This window comes from Trematomus bernacchii, unplaced genomic scaffold, assembly GCF_902827165.1.
Source record: "Trematomus bernacchii unplaced genomic scaffold, fTreBer1.1, whole genome shotgun sequence".
Lineage (NCBI taxonomy): Eukaryota > Metazoa > Chordata > Actinopteri > Perciformes > Nototheniidae > Trematomus > Trematomus bernacchii.
Genome location: NW_022988097.1, coordinates 2,852,404 through 2,877,133, shown reverse-complemented (window position 1 = coordinate 2,877,133; position 24,730 = coordinate 2,852,404). Strand labels below are relative to the sequence as shown.

The window sequence follows — 24,730 nt, the reverse complement described above, 5'->3', positions numbered from 1 at the left end:
ATTTCTGTGAGCCACAAGACACAGTGTCACATCACACCGCGCACATTTCCAGATGGAACGTTTTTTGCAGAGCACACATTTTCGCCGACCTTTTGTTGCCGTGCCTCCTGACCTCTGTCTCGCAAATGAGTCAATTCCCTCTTCCTCCTCCTCCTCGTCTGCACCGGACATTGACTCTGGCAAGCACTGTGCCCCTCTGGGTGGCACAAAGCTGCCAATTGGGACTCCACACAGCTCTACAGACAGCTCCTCCATGAACTGGGCGTGGGACAGACACATCTCCTTGTGCAGAATATAGCTGTTGGTTGCAGCAATGTCTATACAGTGGTACAGCAGTGTCCTGTACCACCCGTTGGACCTCTTGTGCACTGAATAGTATTGGATGAGCTGGTCAGACAAGTCCTCCCCACCCATGTATTTATTATATTCAACCACACAACGAAGTGCCATGATGTTTTCTTTTTGCCATTTCCCCGTTTCCTTAGCATACACGTTCCTGGTGACAGTGTCTCCATTGAAGGCTTGGTGTATTGTAGAGCACACTGACACCTCTCTCGTATCCATCCACTTCACAAACAAAAGCTCCTTCTCTCTGAGCCATCTCTGGGGTTTCCTTTTTCCGGTCATTTGCCAAATCGCGGTCTGGGTCGCTCAAGTGTACAGCTCTGCTGATTGCCATGAACCTGTCTCTTGTCATGACAGAAGCAGGAAAGAGATCACTTAGGTGTGATTTCTTCCTCCAGTAGTCTTTTACTTTTGGCAGTTTTAGAAGTGCCATGAACATCATAAAGCCGACATACATGAGGAATTTTACCGGCTTTAGCTCTTCCCAAACAAACTTTTTCCCCTTAGCCTGCTCCTTTTCAGCATTTTTGTTTGTGTTCTTGCAGATGAGATTTACAGCTTGGTTGTTGAAAACATTTCTAAATATTTGTGCAGGAGTATACTCCACACCAACAAAACCTTGGACTCCAGGGGCTCTTTTCGGGCAAAAGTGTGGTAGTTGTTGGGCAGTATCTGGCACCTCAGGTCCGTTCCAAACAGCTCCTGGCTCTTCTGGAGTCAGAGAGGTTTTTTCCCCTTTTCCTCTTCCTTTCACTGTCAGGGGGGCTGGCATTGAGGTATGGTCTGGTTTGGCCTTTTTTCTGGATGCTGCACCCTCCTGGCCACATTCTTTTCCCTCTCTGTTTGAAGGAGGCCTACTGATGGGGACAGTGGCTTGTGCATCCCCTCTCTCATCCTCTGGACTAAAATAAAAGGGAGGAAAATATACAGATATAAATGTCTGAATTTATTTTATTTCCTTTATTGCTTTTATTTCTCCAGTGTCATCCTATCTATTTTCTAAACACAGTCTCAACTTTTGATTTGATACACACTTTATCCCTCTGCTAACATTACTAGTTGATGGAATCAGTAACTGAATTGTAATGCAATGAATCTAATAACATTAGACCTTATAACAAACAACCAAAGAGGGCAAGCGGAATGAGGCAATAAATGAAAGGTATTGCTTGACGTTTTTTTACTGAAAATAAATAGTAGCCTCTATTGATAGTGAATCTTGAGCTAAGGACTTCACTTTATGACACAATTACGGCAAATGGCCATGCATTATAAATACTCTTAGGGCGAATTATTTACGGCGTTATACAGAAATAGGAACCGATAAATGCGACACAAACAATAAGAAATAAGCAAAGTTACTCACTTTTTATCTTCGAAGGGATCAATCCCGTGATCGTACTCCTCCTCATCACGCCAGCTGTCAGCTTCGGAATCCACATCGCTAAGCGGTCCGTCGGACAAAATAAATTCTAGGGCTTCTTCCGTAGTGTAACGCCGTTTTGACATGTTGGTTTGAATTTGTCTTGGGATGTGTGTGTATATGTATGTATGTGTATGTGTGTGTGTGACTGTATCTAGATATTTCGTTTTGTATTTATTTCTCTTACGCTGGCAAAATTACTCTTTAGTTTTACTCTCTCATCTCTCTGTTTATCATTGTTTATCTCCCGCCGCCAAAAACATACACAGCAACCTATGTTGATTGGTCGAGAAGATGGTAGCATGGGCAGAGGTTTGCCTGGACCTTTACATTTTAAACCTATCCGGACACAGGGGGGTGGGAGCATATACAGTCTATGGGTGGGACTTAGCGTCTAAACCCTTTGCTGTTTGGCTCAGACGGAGGGGCTGCGTGGGTCTCCTTGACGAATCAAGGCTGTACAATGTGATGACGTTGCCCCGATCACGTCGGAGCCTCTGAATCCCGGAAAAGGACATAGTGATACCATGGATGTATAATAAGAGTGATACCAGCGAAAAGCCTAGAATCGCCGCTTTACCTCACTTTTTAAATCAGATGGATAGGATTAGCGGTTAAAAAGTTATTAAGCATCTTAGAACGCTCTTTGAAGCCGCGGGCGGCTTGCTTGGTCTTTTTAATATGCTCTGCTCAATATGGGCCTAATAAGGCACTAATACCACAAGAATAGTAATTCTCCCATAATAACACTTAACAAATATGATCTATTCTTATGTAACAAGACATGAAACTATGAGTGTTAATTAAGTCTAAATAACAAAAAATTAGGTATTTCTATCTAAGAATATGTTTTGGGGTATTGACAGTTCAGCTACCAATACTGTAGCAAGGTGATATTGACCTGTATGTTTCATATTTGCACATTTATATTTTTGTAAAATTTGTACTGAAGGTTAGACAGGAAACCGGGTACAGGAAGTAGGAAAAAGTGAACTGAATAGCATGGCAGTAGACCATGGATGTATAATAAGAACCTACTACTCATTTTCCCTATGCAACCTGAAGAGTAAAAGGGTCAAGTCCGTCAGAAAGCAATGACTGTAAGTGTAAGCCTTACACTTACACTGTAAGGATTAGTAACTATTGTGTTTATGTGATGACATTAGCATACACGCTAGCGTTAGCATACACGCTAGCGTAAAGGCACGGACACACCAGGCCGATTATCGGCGTCGGTGGGCGTCAGGCCGACGATGAGCGTCGACACGCCCTACTCAGATTGGTGTGTCCCGCACCATCGGGTCTTTTCAGCCGTGCCGATGCCTTTTCGGCCTAAAGGCAGTCGCCAAAAGAAATCACTCTGATTGGCTGTTCAGCTAGCGAATCAGTGCATGAGAAGGGAAACGGAAGTGAGGGACCCAAACAAACTATAGAGTGGCGAAGTCCCTCCCCTTCCGGTGGACCTCCATGGGACCTTATTTTGGAAAAAATATGTATTGAAGTCAATGGAGAGAGAAAGATTATCTTTCGATCCCGTTTGAATTGTGCCACGAAATACACATATGATGTTTGTCAATTTAAAAGATAATTTTGCAAGTCAAAAAAAATAAAATGTGTCGTAAAACTGTGAAGTAACACCATTTTTTGTGTGAAACGCTCAATGAACTACATCTTTTGCACAACAACACACGTCACCAAGATGGCCGTCACTACTGTCTTGTCAAAAAAGTGATTGACTACCCTCACTATCACCACAATGAAACATGTCCAGAAGAATGTCATGCAAAGCTGCCTGCCTGCCTGCCTTCCTTTGATTCTCTCTGAACTGCCTGATCTTTTTAATGTTTAATGTCAACCATTTGTGCAGATAGCATAAAGTAGAAAAGATCGCTGAAGCTAATGTAGCATTAGCGTTAGCATTTCTCCCCCGGGCTTAAATGGTGTATTATAGAATGATCACACCGGTGTGACAGTACTCTTCAAAGGGTTCACGAAATATGACTACTACTCTTACTGTTTAACATTTTGGGTTACTTAATGTTACTTAATGTTAAGGCTAATAAAAATGACAAGGCTAAGCCGGCTGTAATGCTAACTAACGTGCTTGCTACTAGCTAGGTAGCTAACTTGATCCAGCCACTCCTGGTCCTTTCATCAGACGGGAAGCGAAAGAACGAGCAAGACCCATTGCTGGTATGATAACAACCTGGTACTAAGCACACAGGCATCTTGTTAAAGTTATCTTATCTTAGCTATCGCTATTTTAGTGGAGGAAAACAATTGTGACATCAGTTACAGTATGAGTGACATCACTTATGCGACTCTGGGATTTGTCGTCTTTCTAGTTGCGTATTTTTCATAGTCTTATATTTCAACAGTTTTACGACAAACTGTGACTCTTTTGACATGGAAATTATTTTTTAAGATTGACAAACATCATATGTGTAATTCATGGCACAATTCAAACGGGATCGAAAGATACGTTTTCTCTCTCCATTGACTTCAATACATACATTTTCCGAAATAAGGTCCCATGGACCGGAAGTAGATGGGCGTGACTTTGCCACTCTATTAAGAAGGCAAATCTGAGATTTCATTTAACTCCAGCTCTCGACACAGGTTCGGGAATGAGCTTCTAGTTGTAGAGTGAAAATGGAACGCACACGCTATTTGTTGTTGGTTTATATCACGCAGTCTGTTCTTCTCTCGGTTATCACGCAGTCTGTCTTCCGGTTGTTGCCTCTTTTGAATGACGAATACACACTACCGCCACCTGCTGGTAAGGAGAGTTATTGCCACTCACGCATGCGCAGTTCGTACGTGCTTCTTAGCCATCGGCTGAAGTCTTTGCGGTGTGTTCCAGTGCGACACATGGCCAAAACGCAGAGACGCGAGGCGACGCAACAGTCGGGGTCCGTCTGTGTCAGTTCTTTGTTGTCAGATTGGTTTGTCTGGGCCTTTAGCGATACTAGCCTGTATACATGCTTATTGCACAGCTAGCATTAGCTATATTTACCTTGTTTACATTTAACGGTCCTATGTGTTAATCTGTGTATGTTACACTTGCATGTATGAGATTATTAAGTGCCTTGTAACTTTTCCGTTTGAATGTCAGTGGAGTGCAAATAAGTCAATAAAGGAGCATGGCTGCTCATTCCGTGGCTCTCAAAAGAGTTTGACTGGCTGTTTAATCTATGTCCACACTGAGACAGTACAACACATAGAGAGAACAGTACACCTATTGTGTAAGTACATACAAGCAGGTCACACAGTATGATCACAAATACTTAAAATCTGTTAAAAATCAGTTTTTATTAAGAAGTACAGGCTGTATGTGTTCTCAGCCTTGGAGAAACTTGACATGTTTTGGTATGTGTCTGAACCTCTCTATAGTGCTTTATTAAAACAGATATTTCAACATGTGCCTACTTTGTTCATGTGCTGTTGAGGTTAATTTCAGTAGTTGTGTGCTATAATGTATTTACAAAGTGTGAAGAGGAGGCAACTTTAGAATAGGGAACCTGTTCAGGTCAATTAGCTTATTGGTAATGAACAAGACTTCCCTTTAAAATAGGGAACATATTCTAATCTTGAGTTATTTAGACTTAACCAACACTTATAGTTTCATGTCTTGTTACATAAGAATAGATCCATATTTGTGGAGGCGTGTGGCGCAGTGGTTTAGTGCGTTTGTGTTCGTATCAGGGGAGCACAGGTTCAAACCCCACTGCAGTCAGCATGTCGTTCTTCACCCCAAATTGCTCTTGTGGGGATTGCCCACAGTATTGAGTATGTAAGTCGCTTTGGATAAAAGCGTCTAACAAGTAACATGTAATTTAATGTAATGTTAAGTGTTATTATGGGAGAATTACTATTCTTGTGGTACTACTGCCTTATTAGGCCCATATTGAGCAGCGCATATTAAGACCAAAACTCATGGACAACAACTTCCTTACTTGCAATAAATAAGCACTAATTAGAGGGTTATTGAGGAAAAACTCTCAACTAATGGCCTATTACTTGTAGAATATGGTCATGTAGAATAAGGCATTAATAAGTGTTTTATAATGACTAATAAAGAACCAATATACTGCTAATATGCATGTTAATTAACAACTAGTTAAACTGTTTTTTTGCACGATTTGAGAGCAGCCAGGCTGGGGGTGCAGAGAAGGACCAGGAGCCCTGCCCTTTTGTTTTAAACAGGGCAGATGTGTATAAATCCTTTAAAAGGGTTAACCCACACAAGGCTCCTGGACCTGACGGCATCCCTGGCCGTGTTCTCAGGGTGTGTGCAGGTCAGCTGGCAGAGGTGTTCACAGACATCTTCAACAGGTCCCTGCTGCAGTCTGTAGTCCCCACATTTTTTAAACACTCCACCATCGTTCCTGTCCCCAAAAAGACAAAAATCACACAATGACTACCGCCCAGTAGCGCTCACCTCCATCATAATGAAGTGCTTTGAGCGGTTAGTCAAAACCTTCATCACCTCCTCTCTCCCGGACTCTCTGGACCCCCTGCAGTTTGCCTACAGAGCAAACCGGTTCACAGACGACGCCATAGCCCTCACCATCCACACTATCCTCTCACACCTGGACCAGAGGAACACTATGTGAGAATGCTGTTCATTGACTACAGTTCAGCATTCAATACCATTGTGCCCTCCAAGCTGGTCATCAAGCTCAGAGACCTCGGGCTCAACAGCGCCCTCTGTGACTGGATCCTGAACTTCTTGACGGGCAGACCCCAGGCAGTGCGGGTGGGAAACATCACATCCTCCACCCTGATCCTCAACACCGGAGCCCCTCAAGGCTGCATGCTCAGCCCTCTCCTCTACTCCCTGTTCACCCACGACTGCGTGGCCACACACAGCTCCAACACCATCGTGAAGTTTGCTGACGACACGACCGTCATCGGCCAGATCACAGACGGCGACGAGACGGCGTACAGAGAGGAGGTAGAAAACCTGACATCTTGGTGCCAGGAGAACAACCTCCATCTCAACATCAGCAAAACAAAGGAGCTGATTGTGGACTACAGGAAGCAGCAGGGAGAGGGACACGCCCCCATCGCCATCAATGGGACTACGGTGGAGAGAATGAGCAGCTTCAGGTTCCTTGGGGTCCACATCACTGAGGACCTGACATGGACTTTTCACACCACCACCATCACCAAGAAAGCTCGACAGCGGCTCTTCTTCCTCCGCAGGCTGAGGAGGTTCAATATGGACTCCAGGATACTCTGCAACTTCCACAGGTGCACCATAGAGAGTATCCTGACTGGCTGCATCACGGCCTGGTACGGCAGCTGCACCGACCTCAACCGTAAGGCTTTACAGAGGGTGGTGAAAACTGCACAGCACATCACCAGGACGGAGCTGCCATCCATGGAGGACCTTTACTCCCAGCGGCTCAGGAAGAAATCACTACGGATTATAAAAGACCCCCATCACCCCAGCCACAAACTGTTCTGTCTGCTGCCGTCTGGCAGGCGTTACCGCAGCATCCGGACTAAAACCACCAGATTCAGAGACAGTTTCATACCACAGGCCATAAGACTGCTAAACACCTGAACTGCTGAAACAACATCTGTTAAACACCTGAACTGTTGAAACAACATCCATAACATTCATCTGCTACTTAGTAATTATGTATCTATTTCTCTAATATATCATTCCAATAACTTGCATATAGACTCTTATTTCACATTTTTTAAACTATTTTTCTTTTTGTATTTACTTTTTAATATTTACTTGCACTATATTTTTCTGTTTATCTGTATTATTGTGTTGCACTGTTGGAGAAGCCTGTGACCTAAGATTTTCATCGACATAACTACTCTGTAGCTATGTTCGTATGACAAATAAAGAACCTTGACCTTGACTAGTTGATGGTGAATTTGTGTACCTTAATATAAAGTGTTACCAGTCACACAAGGAGATACAAAAATCAAAGGGGGCGAAGTTAGTCTGTCACACAACAGTGGTGATACGTTGTCAAACGTTGTTGTGTCAGAAAATGGTGCTATGTGAACGCAGGCCCTTATAAGTCCATACTAAAGTTTAACAATTGTAGAATAAGCTTCCAAAACGTCCCTAGAGTCACGCTGGTAGTGTGGCTAAGAATATACACAAACTACATCATGTTGTTGAGCTCTATATGGTTGTCTATGTAAAATCAGTAAGTAAGATGTAAGAATGTGTTTTGACACTACTTGGGTTACAGAAAATGATGCACAAGCAAAACATCAAATCCAAAATCATTAAACTAAAATCCAAAATAACTGATGCTGGTCTACTACCGTCAACAATCCAGTGACGGTCGGATAGCATGCACTTGATCAGTCTCTGCAATTCAACTGAAAGTCAGAATGCCATTTGAGGGGTGAAAAGTAACATCTGAACGGAAATGTCCACGACTCACACAATTCTGCCCTGAGCTTTACCTGCCCACAGACACAACAGAGAGACATAGAGGGAGAGCAATGGAAGTTTGGCTATTGAAACAAAAGAGAAGATACAAATGAGCCAATGAATGATGCCACATTAGATGAGTGGGAGGAAATCAAGAGAATAATGAAAGAGGAAGAGTTCAGTGTTTGACAGCTTCACACTGAGTGGGAGGAGAGTGGGGGGGAGGTGGAGTGAGGAGAACAGGAGAGATAAAGAACAGCAATGACTGACAACTGCAGACTTGTGAGTGGGAGGAAGAGGAGGAGGAGAGGTGAATCCAGAGAGAATGGGGTGATGGTGTATAAAAGCAGATGATAAAAAAACAAGTCAGGTATAAGAGAGTTCAAGCTACAGTGAAAATTATATCTGTATCATGTACTACATCAGAGATATTTAAACGGCTCCGTACTTTACATTTTCAGTTGTTATGAAAATAATCTCTACCCCCTGTTTTTGGAGATAGACTTTTTTTAACTACTTCTTTTGGTGAAGTATGTGAGAAATGTGTCATTTTATGCCTACAATATTTGGGGAGTTGGCGACAAGCTTTGACTTTTTAGAAACGTTTTGAGACTGATAATGGCACAAACAAGAAAATGTACTGATCATAAGCAATATTATCTTACATGTGTAGGCAGGTAGAGGTCGTAAGGTGTTCCAGAGTCGACGTCAATGGCGTGGAAACCTGAGAGGGAGCCGTAGATGACCTTTAACCTCTGGCCTTCCTCTACTGTCAGGTCAACAGACATCGGCTTTTGAGGCAGCGACCGGAAGGACTGCATAGACATTCACACAAAGACAAATGCTCAAAAACATCAGCAAAACACCTCAGTGGAGATAGTCTAAACAACTAAAATTCCATTACAATCATAACCTTTAATGATACATTTACAAATGAAATGTGACAACAGTTATCTGACTGGAACTGCTGCATTAATAAGTTAGGAGTGACTGTGACAATGTGATGAGCATATAATAGCAATCTTAAAATAGTCATGCTTCCACAAGAGGTGGTTTATTTTCGGCCTTTTCTGAAAAAAAAAGTAGCTCAGGCCACGAAGGACACCAAGAAATGGGACACAGCTCTGCTGAGATCTGTGACTCTGATAGCCTGGATGTGTCATGTACTGTATACGCATATGTGCATGTTTCTGATTGTGGAAGTGACCCTATTATTTTTTTCTTCCATGTCTATCAATGAGTTTGGCCTAGATTGTGCAAAACTCTAGTGAAAACATAAAAGGACAACTGTATAGAGTGCAGGGATGACATGTTTCTAAGCAGACCAGAATGTTAGCATCACAAGGGCTCCCTCAACAAAAAGCAGATGGGATTGTGCTAAGCTAAAGGTTGCTAATGGTTGTCTGGATGATGTTTAGTAGCCTCATTGAGACACTTGTTAGCAAATGCAGTTTGGTGTGACACTTAAAAGCTTCAAAACTCAGAAGTGGGGTATTTGATGACGTATTTAATGTCGTAGAACTAAAAGTAGAAACTCATCATTTTGTGATCGTGCTTTTAAATAACAAAACAGTTTAAAAAACAATGACATTGAGATGAAAGAACCAGTAGGTGCCACACATCTTCGGACTTCATGAATCATTCCTGCAACACTCTATTGTTCTCTTGTTGGACGACTTGGGTAACATTTGAAGGAATTAGAATACTGGCTGAGCAGGTTGAAGTTTGCATGTAACTCCATCTGGTTACCGAGGGTTTACAATTTATTGACCACTGACGTCTGTACCGCATTTAAAGCCATTACATCTATCCAGTATCCCCAGTATACAAGGAGATCAATAGTATACCTTACACCGTAGTATGCATGGTATATGTTGCTTACATCGTTGTTCCTGACTCTATTCTTTTACAATCTCAACTTAGAAGTTGCATTTTGCATTTCAATTGAATGTTACAAACCTTGAAGGCCATGAATTTGTGGTAGGGTTTTGGGGCCCAGGCGTACACCTCCACTGCGTTCTTCAAAGCAATCACCAGGAACTTAATCTTGTCGTAACGCACTGAAGAAACAAGATGAAAAAAGACCTCAACAAGTTGATACCTCATTTCTTTGACTCTGTACGTCTCTCTCACAGAGTGTGCTAAATAATAAATTTGTACTGTATATTTTAACTGTGGCTTGGAAGATATATAATGTACCATTCAATATGCCCTTCGCAGTGTGTACTTACCCACTTTATAGTGAACACAACCCTCCAGGTCACCTACTGAGGTCCAGCCCTGTCTCTTCTCCACCTCTGGGTCGTTGTGCAGGATTTTATTCCTCAACCAGGACAGGTAGTACAGACGGAGCTTGTTCTTTTTACCTGGAGACACAGCGCAAGATAGACAGAAGGGTGAACGTGAATCCTGATTAGATTAGATTTGAAAAGAAAGCAAAAACCTGTCATATTGGATTAGCAGTAGTTGTGGTTGGTGCTGAAAGATAACTGTGAAAATGATCCCCTTGGCAGACGTGCAACAGGCCCCACGACCTCTCCTTCATAGGAGCAAGACACAGACTTTATAGTTTGTTGTGTTATTGATATGTGCACGTTTCGCCCCTTTTTGTTTTTTGGGTGTCATTGTAGGCATTTCAGGTTTCTATTTAGTGGTTTTGTGTCTCTTTGTGATCATTTGCATTTTTCTTCTTCCTGCAGAGTTGGCGTCTTCTTCTGGTCATTTTGGTTTGTCGCTTTGTGTCTCTATATCTGTATTTGAGGTCTTTTGAGTCTGTTTATGATCTGTTTATTATTATAATTGTTTTGGTAAAGGCCAGGTGGGCCTTTGACACTTTAAGCTTCTGTGCCTGTGCCTGGTATGCTTGTTCAGTAATTCATTTGATATTATTGCTGTTCATTCTTAATTTGTCAAAAGCACAGCTAATCTCCATTAGCTTAAGTGCAAATGCAGGTATAAGAAGACGGAGTCAGTGTTTTTGTGTTGCTTTAACCTACAGTACATGTACCTGATATGGTGATTAGTACATTGAGTCCTTCCAAAACATCCATCTGCTGAAACCTCCGTCTGCTGATGAGCGAGTAGACTTTCCCCTGCCCGCTGCGATCCAGCAGCCACAGACCGTTCTCTGTTCCCACTAACAGATTCACACCTGCAGGACAAACAGAAGACACAAACATTACACCCTACGACCAACATGCATTCATCTGCAGTGTCTGTAAAGCTGGGGAAAATAACTAATACAAAACATGTGGAGTATGGACATTGTCAACTAAAAAACTCAATGAAGTTTGTTGACTGCAGTAAAAATGATGTATACTTAAAAACAAATACAACAAAATGACAAACCCCAGAGTCCAGCACAGAGGACCTCAGTGTTGAACTTCTTCTTGTACTTCCTGATCTCTGGAGAGTCGCTCTGCGGTCGGATGTTGGTCGGGTTCACGTTCACCACCGAGCCCTTCCTGTGGTTCTCCCTCTTGATCAGCTCACCCTTAATGCCCACTACATCGGGAGAAATTAAACAAAATCAATGTTGACAATGCATTGTGTAGTCAACTGAGTAAAGTGTCTAAGAGTAAAACAGTTGTGTTGTGTGAATTACTTCATATAAAAACATCTACAATAAAGTGAAAGAAAAATAATGTATGAATTGAATTTCTTTATTTACTTACAGATTAATACATATGTATGAATGCAGATCTCTGTCTGTGTGTGTGTGTGTGTGTGTGTGTGTGTGTGTGTGTGTGTGTGTGTGTGTGTGTGTGTGTGTGTGTGTGTGTGTGTGTGTGTGTGTGTGTGTGTGTGTGTGTGTGTCCTCACCAGGGCTCTGGGGTGGCGATGATATGGGGATCAATCTTGGATCGATGAATGACAGGAAGGAGGAAGAGGAAGACGTGGAAGTGTTTTTACCAGTAGGACTGCTGATGGCCTGAAGATGGACAACAACAAGAAAAACACATATAGTTTGTTCTGGCTCCATATGGAATGACACACAAACATCACAGCTTTATAGACAAGTGACAATAACTTTGCAGCATCACCATTAACACTTATGTTTCCTTTTAAACTTATTTTATTTCATTACTATTGTTAGAGACCTTTCTGAATGTGCTACCTATTAACTTAAACTGTGCCACCACTTCCCTCTGGTGGACATATTTAACAAATGCAACTGGTCAAATATTTCTCCTTTGTTAAGACAAGGCTGTGCAATGCCCAACACATTTTCACTTCTCTGTTTAGGTAACTCAGTCTGCTGTTACAAAAGGGTTTGTCTTGATAATGTAAAGAGTCCTATTTTTATTATAAGACATCTTTTGCTGCTTTTCAAACTTTAGAGCACTATGATTACATTTACTAAGTTAACATGGACAACACACTTAGCTTTAGCTCTTAACCACATACAAACAACAAGCTGTTTAAATGACAAATACAAATTCATATTCCTGTTTACATGGAACCGTGCATGATACTAATAATAATAATGATCAAAATATAACAGCTGGAGTTTCTTCTTGCTTCTTTGCATCAAAATATGATTCTTCAAAGTGAATAAAGCCTTCCAATTATATTTCGGCAATCGAGTCGTTTAAAAGGTTGGTGTTGAGACATTTTCACATATAGGCGCGTTCACACCGGAGTACTTTTCCCGTTTAGTTCCGTTAGTGCCTGGAATTTTGCGTTCACACCAAACAGAGTACTTAGTTCCGAGAACTTTTACCCCCATTTTTAGTCCCTGCTAGAGAGGTGGTACTATCCTGGGGAGAAAAAAGTACCAATTTCGATTGGCTGGGCAAATTGCAAACCACGCCCTGTAAAACTCTGAAAACTTTTGTGAAGCCGCCATTGTATTTGCTGGCATTAGCATTAGGGATGCTCCGATCGATCGGTCACCGATCGAGATCTGCCGATACTCACTCTCTACCGATCGATCGGTGCTCTCTAAACATGCCGATCGCGAGGGCCGATCGCGAGGGCCGATCGCATGACGTAAAATACATGACACTTTTCTCTGTGCGCGGCAAAACAAGCTCGCCAAAATGGCTTCACCGGTCTGGCATTATTTTAAGGTGTCCGAAAAAGACAGTAAAATAGCGGTATGCAACGTGTGTGTGAAGCAGAAATCCTGCAGCTCCACCCGCTGTGACGGACCGGTGAGCGGAGCGAAACACACATTAAGAGTTAGACCTAACACACTTAGCTATTTTATCTACCTCTGGAACAAGCTAAACTAGTTATAAATATGTTTATTCTTCACTGTCGGCCTCACACATTACTGGATCAGTGAGCTGCATGAGACGATACTGACGGGCTGTCAGGAGAGGGAGAGAGGGGGAGAGAGAGGGGGAGAGAGGGGGAGAGAGGGGGAGAGAGAGAGGGAGAGAGAGGAAAAGAGAGCGCTTGCTCATTTCTCCCGTGGTATTATCCAAAGTGAATGTAAACTTGAATAATATACATAATTTGAATGTAATAATTAAGTTGATTGTTGTTTGTGGAAGCTCCAGTGAATGAGCCCCATTAACTGAGTTTTAAACATCACTTTAAATGGAAGATTTAAAGTGATGTAGTGATCTTCCATTTAGGCCCCGCCCACTCGATCGGATCGGCGATCGGTATCGGCAGATACTGATTCCGGCGATCGGACCCAAAATTGGCGATCGGAGCATCCCTAATTAGCATTATTAGCATTAGCCCCGCGCACCAACGGAGAGAGAATAACTTATGGCAACACAAAAAAAAGCATGGGAGCGGTGGAGTGATGAGGAGATGTCGGCGTTCTGGCGATTTACTCGGAAGGCTTCAGTAGAAGCTGCTGGGACTCCCAGCAGCTTCTACTGAAGCCAGTCCCCAACTCCGGGGGACTCCACGGCTTCATTTGCGTAATCTTCCCTCAGGTAACTTATTCCGGTGTGAACGCGATCTGTACTTAGTTCCATGGGGGTACTAAGTGCTGGCACTAAGTGCTGGGCTCTAAGTAAGTACTTGGTGTGAAAGGGGCTACACTCATAACCCTCCTTATATACAAATAATCCATTGTCTTTATTAGTATGTGGGTTTCTCCTTCTGATCATAAACGTGAGCTTTTATTTTGGGCTTACATCACCACCCTAGCCTTGCAAATTGACACCTAGTTAATTTACGCAACATGCACAGAGTTGGCCGTAAACGTAAAGCGTAGAGGCAGTAAAAACCCTGATTGAGTTGCATATTCTAAATTTGCCCTATACACGTCCAAAGAATGCTCCTAAAACCTGAATAATCCCACATTTCTATATCTAAAAACCATACATATAGAATCAGGCGTAATTAAATACATCCTAATTTATTTTGCTGTGTACATGAATTGTATCAACCAATTATAATACTGTGCATGTAAACATAGTTGCTGATATCCTAACATGGACCTTTTAAGTGGGTTGATTTAAAAAACTTGAGTTTCTCTGACTGCACTCTCCTCCTTATACTGTATACTCACATGCAGTTCCTGGTGTGTGGGGGATCGAGGGGCTGTGGGGGACTGCGAGTAGTTCAGTTCACGCCTTCGCTGCTCCTGGCCCAGTGCATTGTGGGTAGGACTGGAGGAGGAGGTTTTCTGCAGAAGGTCTGGTAGCATGTAGGTGTCATCTGCAGCTACCCGAGAAATCTGCACGACACGGTAACAGACAAAGTATGAAGCAAGAAAAACAGAGTGTGTGTGTGTGTGTGTTTGTTTACTGGTAGGGTACCTGATTGAGATTGTGGTGAGGCTGCAGCACGATCCCATCAGGTATTCCTCTGAAGTATTTCCCCTTTCCATTGGACAGGCCAGACCTTGAAACACAGATTTTAAACTTGAGCGTGACTGCATTTATTCCTAAAAAACAGATCAATACATCTTCAAAATCCAAGGCAATGATTAACATCCACGGATAGAAAGTTCAAACCAAAAGAGGAATAATAAATGTCAAAAATAATGTATTCTTGAACCCTCACCATAAGCACACATAAAGGCAATGTGTCACTGTTATTATACAATTAACGTTAATGAGATATTTGTGGTATGTTAAATATAAAATAATGAATAATTTAAATTGGCAATCTATATTTTCAAGGTTTACATTTTCTAATAAACCATAAATTATGCCATGGGAATTTGCATTTTAAAACATGTGCCGCTTTCCGTCAATACATTTTGCAATTTGGAGTTCACTTAGCCTTGGCAGTCAGCAGAAACATTTCCACACACAGGAGACGCGACAGAATTCTGAGTAAGGAAAACTAAAACTTTTGTCTGATTATTATGTTCGTTTCACAATTACATTTTGCAACAGGCCATATTTCATAACTGTGGTGTGGGAACACGGAAAGAATAAACTAAATTAAACTAAACTAAAGTCACAACTTTTTCAGTGGTTTGGTATTAAAAGGAAGGACTGAGTCAAATATAATAAAATAAGATAAATAAACAAAATAAATAAGCACAATGCCATTAGAGAGGGGTGCAGGAATGAGTCCATAAACCTAGAAATGAGTCAGTGTTTCAATACTTCCAGTTCCCTCATTGTGGTTGGACGCCTGAAATGAGGTCTGTGGCTAACAAGCTTAAGAGATGTTCCCATATTGTTACAACGACATAGTGAGTCAGTAAATACTCCACTTGTGAATGTCCGAAGCTTCTATGTATCTTAAAAACTGTGTTGCTAACAACGAACTAAATGTATCTACAAAACGTCATCAAGGCAAACATTTGCTTTTAGTCAACGGATCCATTGCGATGCTATCTTCTAGGTCGGCCTACAAAAATACGCCATCACTTCAACACTCTATGACACTGATGATGAAGATCTTACCTGTTCCTCTCTTCGTCATCGCTGCTGCCAACCTCGTCACTGGAAGATGAATATTCTGTGGCCTTGTGCAGCCGAACCAGAGCAGATCTGGTATGACCCTGCAGTATGGAGGAGAGGACAACATGAGTACATGTGGTCAGGAGATCAGAGAAAGAGCAGAGAGGAGAATCATTACAATGTAGACTTTTGTATCATGTGGTTCAAAGAAGAGAATAACACAAACTATTCCACATCTCAGCAAGAAAGACTAACAAAACAAGCTTGGATGTCATTTACATTTAATGAAGAAGCCAACTTTATATTACTACTCCTCATTCTAAATCAAGATCAATGTAACTCCAGTTTCTTTCTTTCAGTGAACATAAAAAGACTCTCAGTGTACCTGTGTTTGTCCACTGGTCACATTGTCCTGTGTCCTCCTGTGCTGCTGGAGACGGTGTTGTAGAAGAGGACTCTCCAGCTTGAAGAAACCTTCAATACACACATACACACACACACTTATTAGTTAGATTAGTAGCAGTTGTTGAGCAGGATCAGGGTTAGTGTTAGGGTAAAGCAAAGCACTCGTACCATAGTAACATTAGTGCTGAGAGGTCTAATCACCATGGACAAATGGAGCCAATGCTGCCTTTGCTGCTGTCTATATGGGATCTTACATTGTGTCCATCCTCCTAGTGATACACAATGTGTGTATCACTAGGAGGATCGATTTACAGACATACACTGTAACTGTTGATACTGAATGATGGAGAAGATTTACTCCAACTGGACCTAAAGTCTAAAGCAAGACCTGCTGATCCTTAAGCAGACATGTTCCCCAATTCCAAAAAGTGTCACAGTTTATAAGGTTAAACTAGGAGAGAAATGTACTTGTAACCACCAATATAGTACATGCGATACAATACCAACATCCATGAAACACCTTTTAAAAATGGATGCATGGAGTTCAGTTCTTTGTCTTTGTTCTGGGTATGGACATCGTGCAATTCAGAGCATCGTAAATGATTTGACAAATGCTGGTCACATTAATGGATGTCAACATCAAGTTGTTTGAGAGCTGGCCACTAGATGGCGACATATATATATATTATTTACTTATACAGTATATGAACTGAAATAAAGCTCATTCAAAGCCACTCGTTTCTAGATCCAGCCTCCTTTGCAAGATATACAGACATATTTTCAGTGTACCTAAATGAAGCTTAAGGGGACACTACACTATAACAAGTTTGAGCACAAACAGAATTAACACAAAGCGTGTCAGGTAAATAATCTAAAAGAAGCACTTGCCCTGGTCATATAAAACAAAAGGGGTTCATGGGAAATAGAGTCTTATTTTTGAGAAACACAAGCACCACTTTAACATTAACACTGTTTTTATCATCATAGGCTTCTTATTCAATTGTACATGATTATCACTGCTCTCAATACACTTTTCAATCACAGTAAAGTTCAAAGAGGAAATGTGTTCCTCAGTTGCATCAAAAGCATATGAAGAGCTATAAAGCCACAGTAAAGCTGAAGAGAATCTCTGATCTGCGGCTCCGTCCTTTTGGCCTGCAGCTAAACTGAGTGAGAGGTACCACAAGCTGCTTCCAGGCAACTACACACACACAGATCTTTGATATATACACACATGTAATATCCTCCCAAAAGTCTTCTCTTCCCTCTGTATTTTACAGTCAAAACAAGAGAATCCTTGATGCAGAGAGATCACAGAGAGCAGAGCTTTGAAAGAGGTGAGTCACTTCTCTCGAGACGCACAGGCTTTGAACTCATCACTGTGTTGGTATAGTACGTTTTTGTTCTATCTGGAAGTGTCTGTTTATTAGTGTAGGGTTTGGGGTATGTGCTTTTGGAAGCATTATTTCACACCTGTGCCAAAAACAAGCTGCAAACTTGATAACAAAAGAATAAAAGATGTGTACATCTTAGAAAGGGTCACATGTTCTGTTGTGTGTACCAAGTTGTGTCTGTAGCTAATTCCAGCTCCCTGCAAATGAAGGCATGATTTCCTACAATGGCCAAGCGCACATTTATCAATTGTAATGATATTTCAAATATAAAGTGAATACATGGACCCGGAGCATGTCCATCCAATATGCTAACATTCTGCCCATCGTGTTTTGAGGTAATTGTTATTGCACAAATTTAACTTAACTTCTTGTGTTTGTAAAAATATTTGTATTCATTTTTTGTCATTTTACTTTTCATGTGTATTCAATTATTTATTTTCTATTTTCTCTTTTTGTTGCATGTTCTTGCTTTAACTTAGCTTATTATGTTTTATTGGGCATTTTTTTACGTTTTATGTGAATTTTAAATTTTATTGATTTAATGCACAAATTTGAACTTTTTATCATTTATTCTATTGTTTTATGTATTTATTATTAATTTGTTCTAAAATGGAGTCACTGTCACCAAACCCAATTTCCCCCCGGGATAAATGAAGTATTCTGATTAAAACAAGCTATGACTGCATGAGGGATAACAAAACTACCCATTTCATTTCAAGGAGCTAATAAAGCTGTATTTGTATTGCTCACACAGTATGTGCTGAGTGAAGGTTGAACACACCTGGGTGGTTGCTGCCAGTCGGGGGGGCTCCCTGAGACACTGAGCGTTTATCTGCCACAGACACTGGACTGCCACTAGATGGAGAAAGAGAGACACACACACACACACACACACACACACACGTTGAGTGAACAGAGATCTACATTATACACTTTATTATATGTTTCTAATCTTCAGTTTACCCTTCATGCTGCCACTGCAATGACCCAATTTCCTCACCATTAGTTTCATCTAATCGAAAATAATCCTTCAAGCTAAACTAATGTGATGCACCCGTGACAGATTGTTCTCCAGTAGTGCATGCCATTATGCTGAATTGTAGTGTGATATAAATCCTCACAGTAAATAAAGCTCAGTATAGCTGAAAAGAGAACTGTGTTTGGGAAGAATCACCCTGCTCAAAGCATGGTCACAAAACCGAAGATTACAAATACTTTTTATTATTCACTTCCTATTTAAGACAAATCCTTGTTTTGTTTCTTATTTAAACCTGTTAGACCCCAAGCCTGTTTTTCAGGTTTCAGGCTCGAAAATGACATGCCCAGAACAAATGACTATAACTTCACTTCTAAAAGGGTTAAATTAATAATCTTTTTTCTCAAAGCAAGGTTACATCTGTGAGATGGATGTAAACGTGTCAGAATCAATATAGATGTTTCTTTGTGAGAGTAAATTCAGATGGAACATAGTAAAAAAGTGTAAATTCTTATCTCCGCCTAACAAAAAACCATTACTTATAGTGAAAACCACCCTTGAATGATGGGTTAGTAGCCTAAAAGCTTTAGGAATCCAAACTATAACATATAATAAGTACCCTGTATCAAGATTGAGGCAAAACAAGTGAAAATTGACCTTTTTAGAGATATTTAGGGAAAAAAAGTCCAGGCGGAATAAGCTTTGGGCACATTTGGGCACATCTGGTTCCATCAGTGCCATTTGACCTTTTTCAGGTACCAGACTGTAAAAATCATTGTATAACATTAAATCATCACTATAGTTATTCATTCCATCAAAAAAAAAGAAAAAAAAAAAAAGAAGAAATTATTGTAAAATTTAACCTGCTAATTATTGTCATGGATTTGAAAACTGATGTTGTTTATTTGCTATGTTCTGGCTGCTAGCTCAGTGAGTTCTGGCCTTGCAGTGATGAGACCTATGCCAATGGAATCTGTGGAATCTCAGCTTTCAGATGATGTGTTGTTTGTGCAGAAAGTATCATTATAAATGATCATTTTTGTGAGTTATGAGCAGAAATAGCATTAGTCCGTATTTGCTAAGGGCTCATTGAAAGGCTTCTTGTGGGAATTATTATTATTATTTTTTTATTTTTTTTTGTATAGTCAGTGAGCTGAGTTTCTTCCCGTCAGCTGGGTGTGGAACATTAATAGTTTCATAAATGACACTTCAGAGATCACACTGGTGCTAGCAGATGTAGCATTTTCGGACCCTTCGGCGGGTCCATGGGGTTTAACAGGACAAATAGCAGCATTGTGTATTTGTTCTCTGAGAATTGTCCACTTGTTTGCTTGTCAGCTGATACTTATAGCTAAACTAGTTTGTGGGTATTCCCAAAGTTAATCACACCTCACTTTTATAACCAACTCTTTTAGGTAAGTATATAAAACACTCAATGTGAGATGGATGACGTAATATCTTTAAAACAAATCAGCTGGTAGAGGATTTTAATGTAGGAGGACAGTGTGGCTTTTTAGGTATTTTTGGGGTTTTCTCTTTCCTGCAGTGTGTTACATAGGTTTTTGTGCATGTAAATGGTCTGCAAAGGCTACAATTCCCCAACACGTGATCACTAAGCAGTTGACCAAGCTAACCAATCAGAGCAGACTGGGCCCTGGTTTCAGACAGAGGGTGAAAAGAGGTGCTGCAGCACAGGCAGTTTGACCAAAATAAAGAGCTTTTTGAACATTAAAGCATGGAGACATGTCCCAGTAGAGGCAAAAGATACAAATATGAACCTGAAAATGAGCAAAATAGGGTCCCTTTAAACATCAACATCTGGTAAGTATGTCATTGTTCCTCTAGTTTGTCATGATTTTGACTAGATTGTTTGACACATTGCATTTGAATCACATATACCTGAGGTGAGGGCTCAAGAGTGTTATAGGATAAAAAATGAATGGCTAGTTGATATTTTGTGCCATTTGGTGTAAATGGAACATTTACATTAACATTGTATTACGTCAACATGTTAGCAACCAGTGGCCTCTTTACACATCAGACATGTAGTGACATTTATAGCATGTTATCACTGAACTGTAAGAAGCATATAATAATCCTGACAAAAATAGATAGAAACCAAACAATGACCAGAGATACACTAAAACAGTTATTTTGAACTACGCAGTCGGATGATAACTTCTGTCAAAATAAAATACTAATTTTAAACTTCTAAAGCTTATGACATATTGACAATATTTCATAATGTATGTACTAATAAAACATGTCAACCTTCATAAATGACACATTTCTCTTTGAGCTTGCTGTACACGTTGTAGTTGTACAGTACCTTGAAGCTGCCCTCTTGTGTCCCATCACCAGCTCGCGACAGTAGAACTTGGAGGTAGTGCGTTCTGGGACCTGGAACACACACACAGGAGAATTCATTAATCGTAGTCACTTGACAGACAGCTAGTGAAAGCACAAAGATGGCCGCCTCCTGCTGGCCCTGACTGCTTGTTTCGCTTTTCATTAGTTTGCTCTTTACGAGGATCTAATGTCTAGCCAGGCAGGGTTTCAGCTAATTATAGGAAGGTTTCTGCGGTTATGAAATCTTTATGTACAACAACTTCTAAAAGTGCCTGAAAGGGTTTAGACTCCAAAGTGCAGTAAAATCTTTAACAACTCAACGGGAGATATTTATTACTGAGAATCTAATGAGAGCATTTGGCTTTGCTATTTCTTCACATTTCACTGTTTAAATTCCCAAAAGCCATGTCCAAATCTCACATAGGGATTGGAAATATTATCTGACTCAGGCATATTTCCTAACCATTTTTCAACAGTGTTGCATTCATGACACGAGAAGATTGTGAAATAGATGAACGATCATTCTGGTTGGGAAAGCACTGCGTTTCAAATGGGATCTTTCAACATTTCTTTCTTCTAAAACTCTCAATGGTACCAACCAGCTGGTGACTTTTTGACCTTTCATCTCCTGGGGTCACATGACCTAGTTACAGAGAGGAAGACACACCCAGCCGAGCAGGAAGTCAACTGTGGGAATACCTATCATCCTTCTGACGAGTTGCCCACATCCTGCATCTGTCTTCATCTGAACGCACACGCACAGTCACACACTCGGTGTCAGCTGCCTGTGGCGCAACATGTTATTCAAATTAGATCAAATGTGTTCATTTACAAGAGAAAGGTTGAGAATATCTTTATATTTTGGTCAAAGAAATATAGTTGGAAATATTTCAGAATCAGATTTAGTTTTTAAATAAATTGCAATTTTAAGAGAAATAAACTCAGACAAATAACGTTCATTTCTGTAAAGGAATCGGAAGGTATGAACTTTTGCACTGTTGTTTTAATAACTTTAGTATGTTTAACTGTCTGTGGTAAGTTGCTGTTTTTTTGTTTTTATTCTCATTTTATTCTCTGTGTGTCTTAAATGTGTTCTGTTTTTATGTGAAAGCACTAGATAGATAGATAGATAGATATATTTGTAAACTTTATTGATCCCATTTTGGGAAATTATTTCGTAATAAAAGCAGCAGTGTGTTTGGACAATAAAATACAAATACTTAAATAGTGGAATAGAGAAAATAACAATTAAAAATAAAAATAAAAATAAAAATATTATATCAAATATAAACAATAGAAAATATGATATAGAAAATGTCCAGAATACTACAGGAGCATACTGTGTATACACATTGGATGGTACTAAGTAGATAAAGATAATTTTTTTAATTATTATTCCTCATACATTTACTCTTCAATTTCAGAATTTCAGAAATACTTTTATTAAAATGCTATTGAACTTTAGACTATAGCTGCTGTAAAATGATCTGAATTATTGTAAAAATCAATACATGCCCAAATTTGGTGCAGCACATTCCTGTGAAACCCTATTCTAGTGTAGGTCCCTGAAAGTTAACTGATTTAAATCCTCACCCACATGGTAAGCAGCCACCACTCTGCAGTCACATTAGAGAGCACAGAGTTATTAACGGCTCTACCGACTCCATATGGCCGCCTGTTATTCACCAACATGACATAGCGAACAGACAGCTTTATTGGGCTCCCCTCCTCTCTCTGGAGTAGTTATTAGTTGTTTTATCAACTCCATATGGTGTTCTGTTAGTAAATACACCTCATAGCGTCTTCTGTTCATAAAACACACAGCAGGGGGCTAGTGACGTGAGATAGAAAGCAACAGAGAGACTTTTTCAAATCATAGTCATGTTTTTAATTAAAAGCGCTTTATGATTAGCCTTAAAGCGAGAGGTCGGATTTTTTTTAAAGGGGGCGTACTGTCTATCACCTAGGCAATAGGGTATTGCAGTGATGACGTATTTTTGTTAGCTGATGCAGAAGTTAGCATTGCAAGGGCTCCCCTGACAAAAAGCAGTGGGGATTTACCATTGGATTATGATCTATTCAGAAAATAAGATCGGTTGCAAACACACGTTTATGAATCTTAACACGTTTTGTTCAGCAGGTTAATCTACACATACAACACCACCTGACAGACTGTGATTTTTAAATATAAATGCAATCACCAATAGTAAATAGCTAATGTTAAGCTATAAACAAACTACATCTCTGGGTGTTTCTCAATGTCGAGGACGCTTCCTTGGTAGGACATGTCTTCCGAGTCAGGTCCTTCAGAAGCTAGGCAAGAATCCTTCCTGGCATTCGGAGAACGAAGAATGGAACAGGCTACAGTAGCAAGTGTGCAGGTGTGCGTCATACGAGAGGCCCACCTTACATTTTCCGCCAACAATTTTGGAAATAGGTCCGTGCGCAAAGCATTGTGGGGATTTTAAGACCGCGGAGGATACACCGGTGCTGCATCCCCAAAATTTCTCGTAACGAAGGATTCAGTCCTCGGTAGAATTCCAAGGATCCTGGACATTGGAAAAGTCCTTCGGCGGGATTCGATGACGTAGCATCCTTGAAATAGTGGCTCTGGAGGAGCCTTCCTCGACATTGAGAAACACCCAGTCACATGACAACGCTAAGCTAAAACAGCTAATGTTCGGAGTGATGACGTATAGTAGTCTCATTACGCCACTTGATAGCAACCACTGTTTTACAGACAAACATTAACTAGTGGGGTATTTACTGAACTATTTTATTTTATGGAACAAAACGGTTTTTTATATGCCTGTGGTAACCGCAGACCTTATTTCAGGAAATCTGACCAAAAACGCTTAAATGTTAACTCGTATCAGGATTTAGGACTTCTTCCTGCAACATTCTAAACAATTACCATGGATAAGTACCTGATAAAACCCCACTTCAAAATAGCGAAAGTGTTTCTCGAAGGTAAATCACAACCAATTCTCTCCCAAAATCACCCACAGTGTTCCAACCTCGTGCTAGGCACACCACTTCGTCAATGCAGTATAGCCAGAATTCAGGATATTATGCCAAACTCTTGTGATGCAGGCTACATGTGCCTGGCATGACTATCACAACAACTTCCTCTTTCTGCAAGTTTACTTTCATTTTAGTTTATGCAAGTCGTCCAACCTGCTGCCATGTGACATGAAGCTAATAGGATGGTCGATGCTCACCTTAGGTGGCACTCTAAAGTCCCAGAAGACGTCGTCAGTTGGAGACACAGGGGAAAACGGGGACAACGGGGAGATGGCCATATCTGACATGGAGCTGCTGTGAGGAGCGTCTCGACTTGAGCGCAAATTGGCATTCTGGGGAAAGAGAAAAAGGATTACCCAAGGTTTTTTGTTACTGTAATTGTAGTTATTCAACAGTTTGGTCGCAAAGTAAAATGTCCCCAAAGTGGGTTTACAACCATTACAGTACAGTACATTCATTGCTAACACACAAAAAGCAAATTAGCCAACACAATTGATGCAAATACGCCAAATCTGCATACTTCTATATTTGCGCAATTTAGAAATGTAAGACTCTAATGAGAACTTAGGTGAA

At 40.6% G+C, this 24,730-nt stretch overlaps 1 protein-coding gene across 2 annotated transcripts in view; it reads right to left on the bottom strand.

The window, feature by feature from the left end:
- The window catches only part of si:zfos-2326c3.2 (misshapen-like kinase 1), a 91,416-nt gene that overhangs the window by 10,875 nt on the left and 55,811 nt on the right, over positions 1-24,730 (bottom strand). For both annotated transcript variants that reach the window (XM_034121192.1, XM_034121193.1), the window contains 13 exons: positions 24,355-24,489; positions 21,114-21,184; positions 18,590-18,663; positions 16,395-16,483; positions 16,013-16,110; positions 14,909-14,993; positions 14,659-14,826; positions 12,003-12,111; positions 11,529-11,684; positions 11,188-11,331; positions 10,412-10,546; positions 10,140-10,240; positions 8,846-8,995 (listed from right to left, as the gene is read on the bottom strand). In XM_034121192.1, coding sequence (XP_033977083.1) covers positions 8,846-8,995; positions 10,140-10,240; positions 10,412-10,546; positions 11,188-11,331; positions 11,529-11,684; positions 12,003-12,111; positions 14,659-14,826; positions 14,909-14,993; positions 16,013-16,110; positions 16,395-16,483; positions 18,590-18,663; positions 21,114-21,184; positions 24,355-24,489 — 1,515 coding nt within the window. The remainder of the gene's footprint in view (positions 1-8,845; positions 8,996-10,139; positions 10,241-10,411; positions 10,547-11,187; positions 11,332-11,528; positions 11,685-12,002; positions 12,112-14,658; positions 14,827-14,908; positions 14,994-16,012; positions 16,111-16,394; positions 16,484-18,589; positions 18,664-21,113; positions 21,185-24,354; positions 24,490-24,730) is intronic.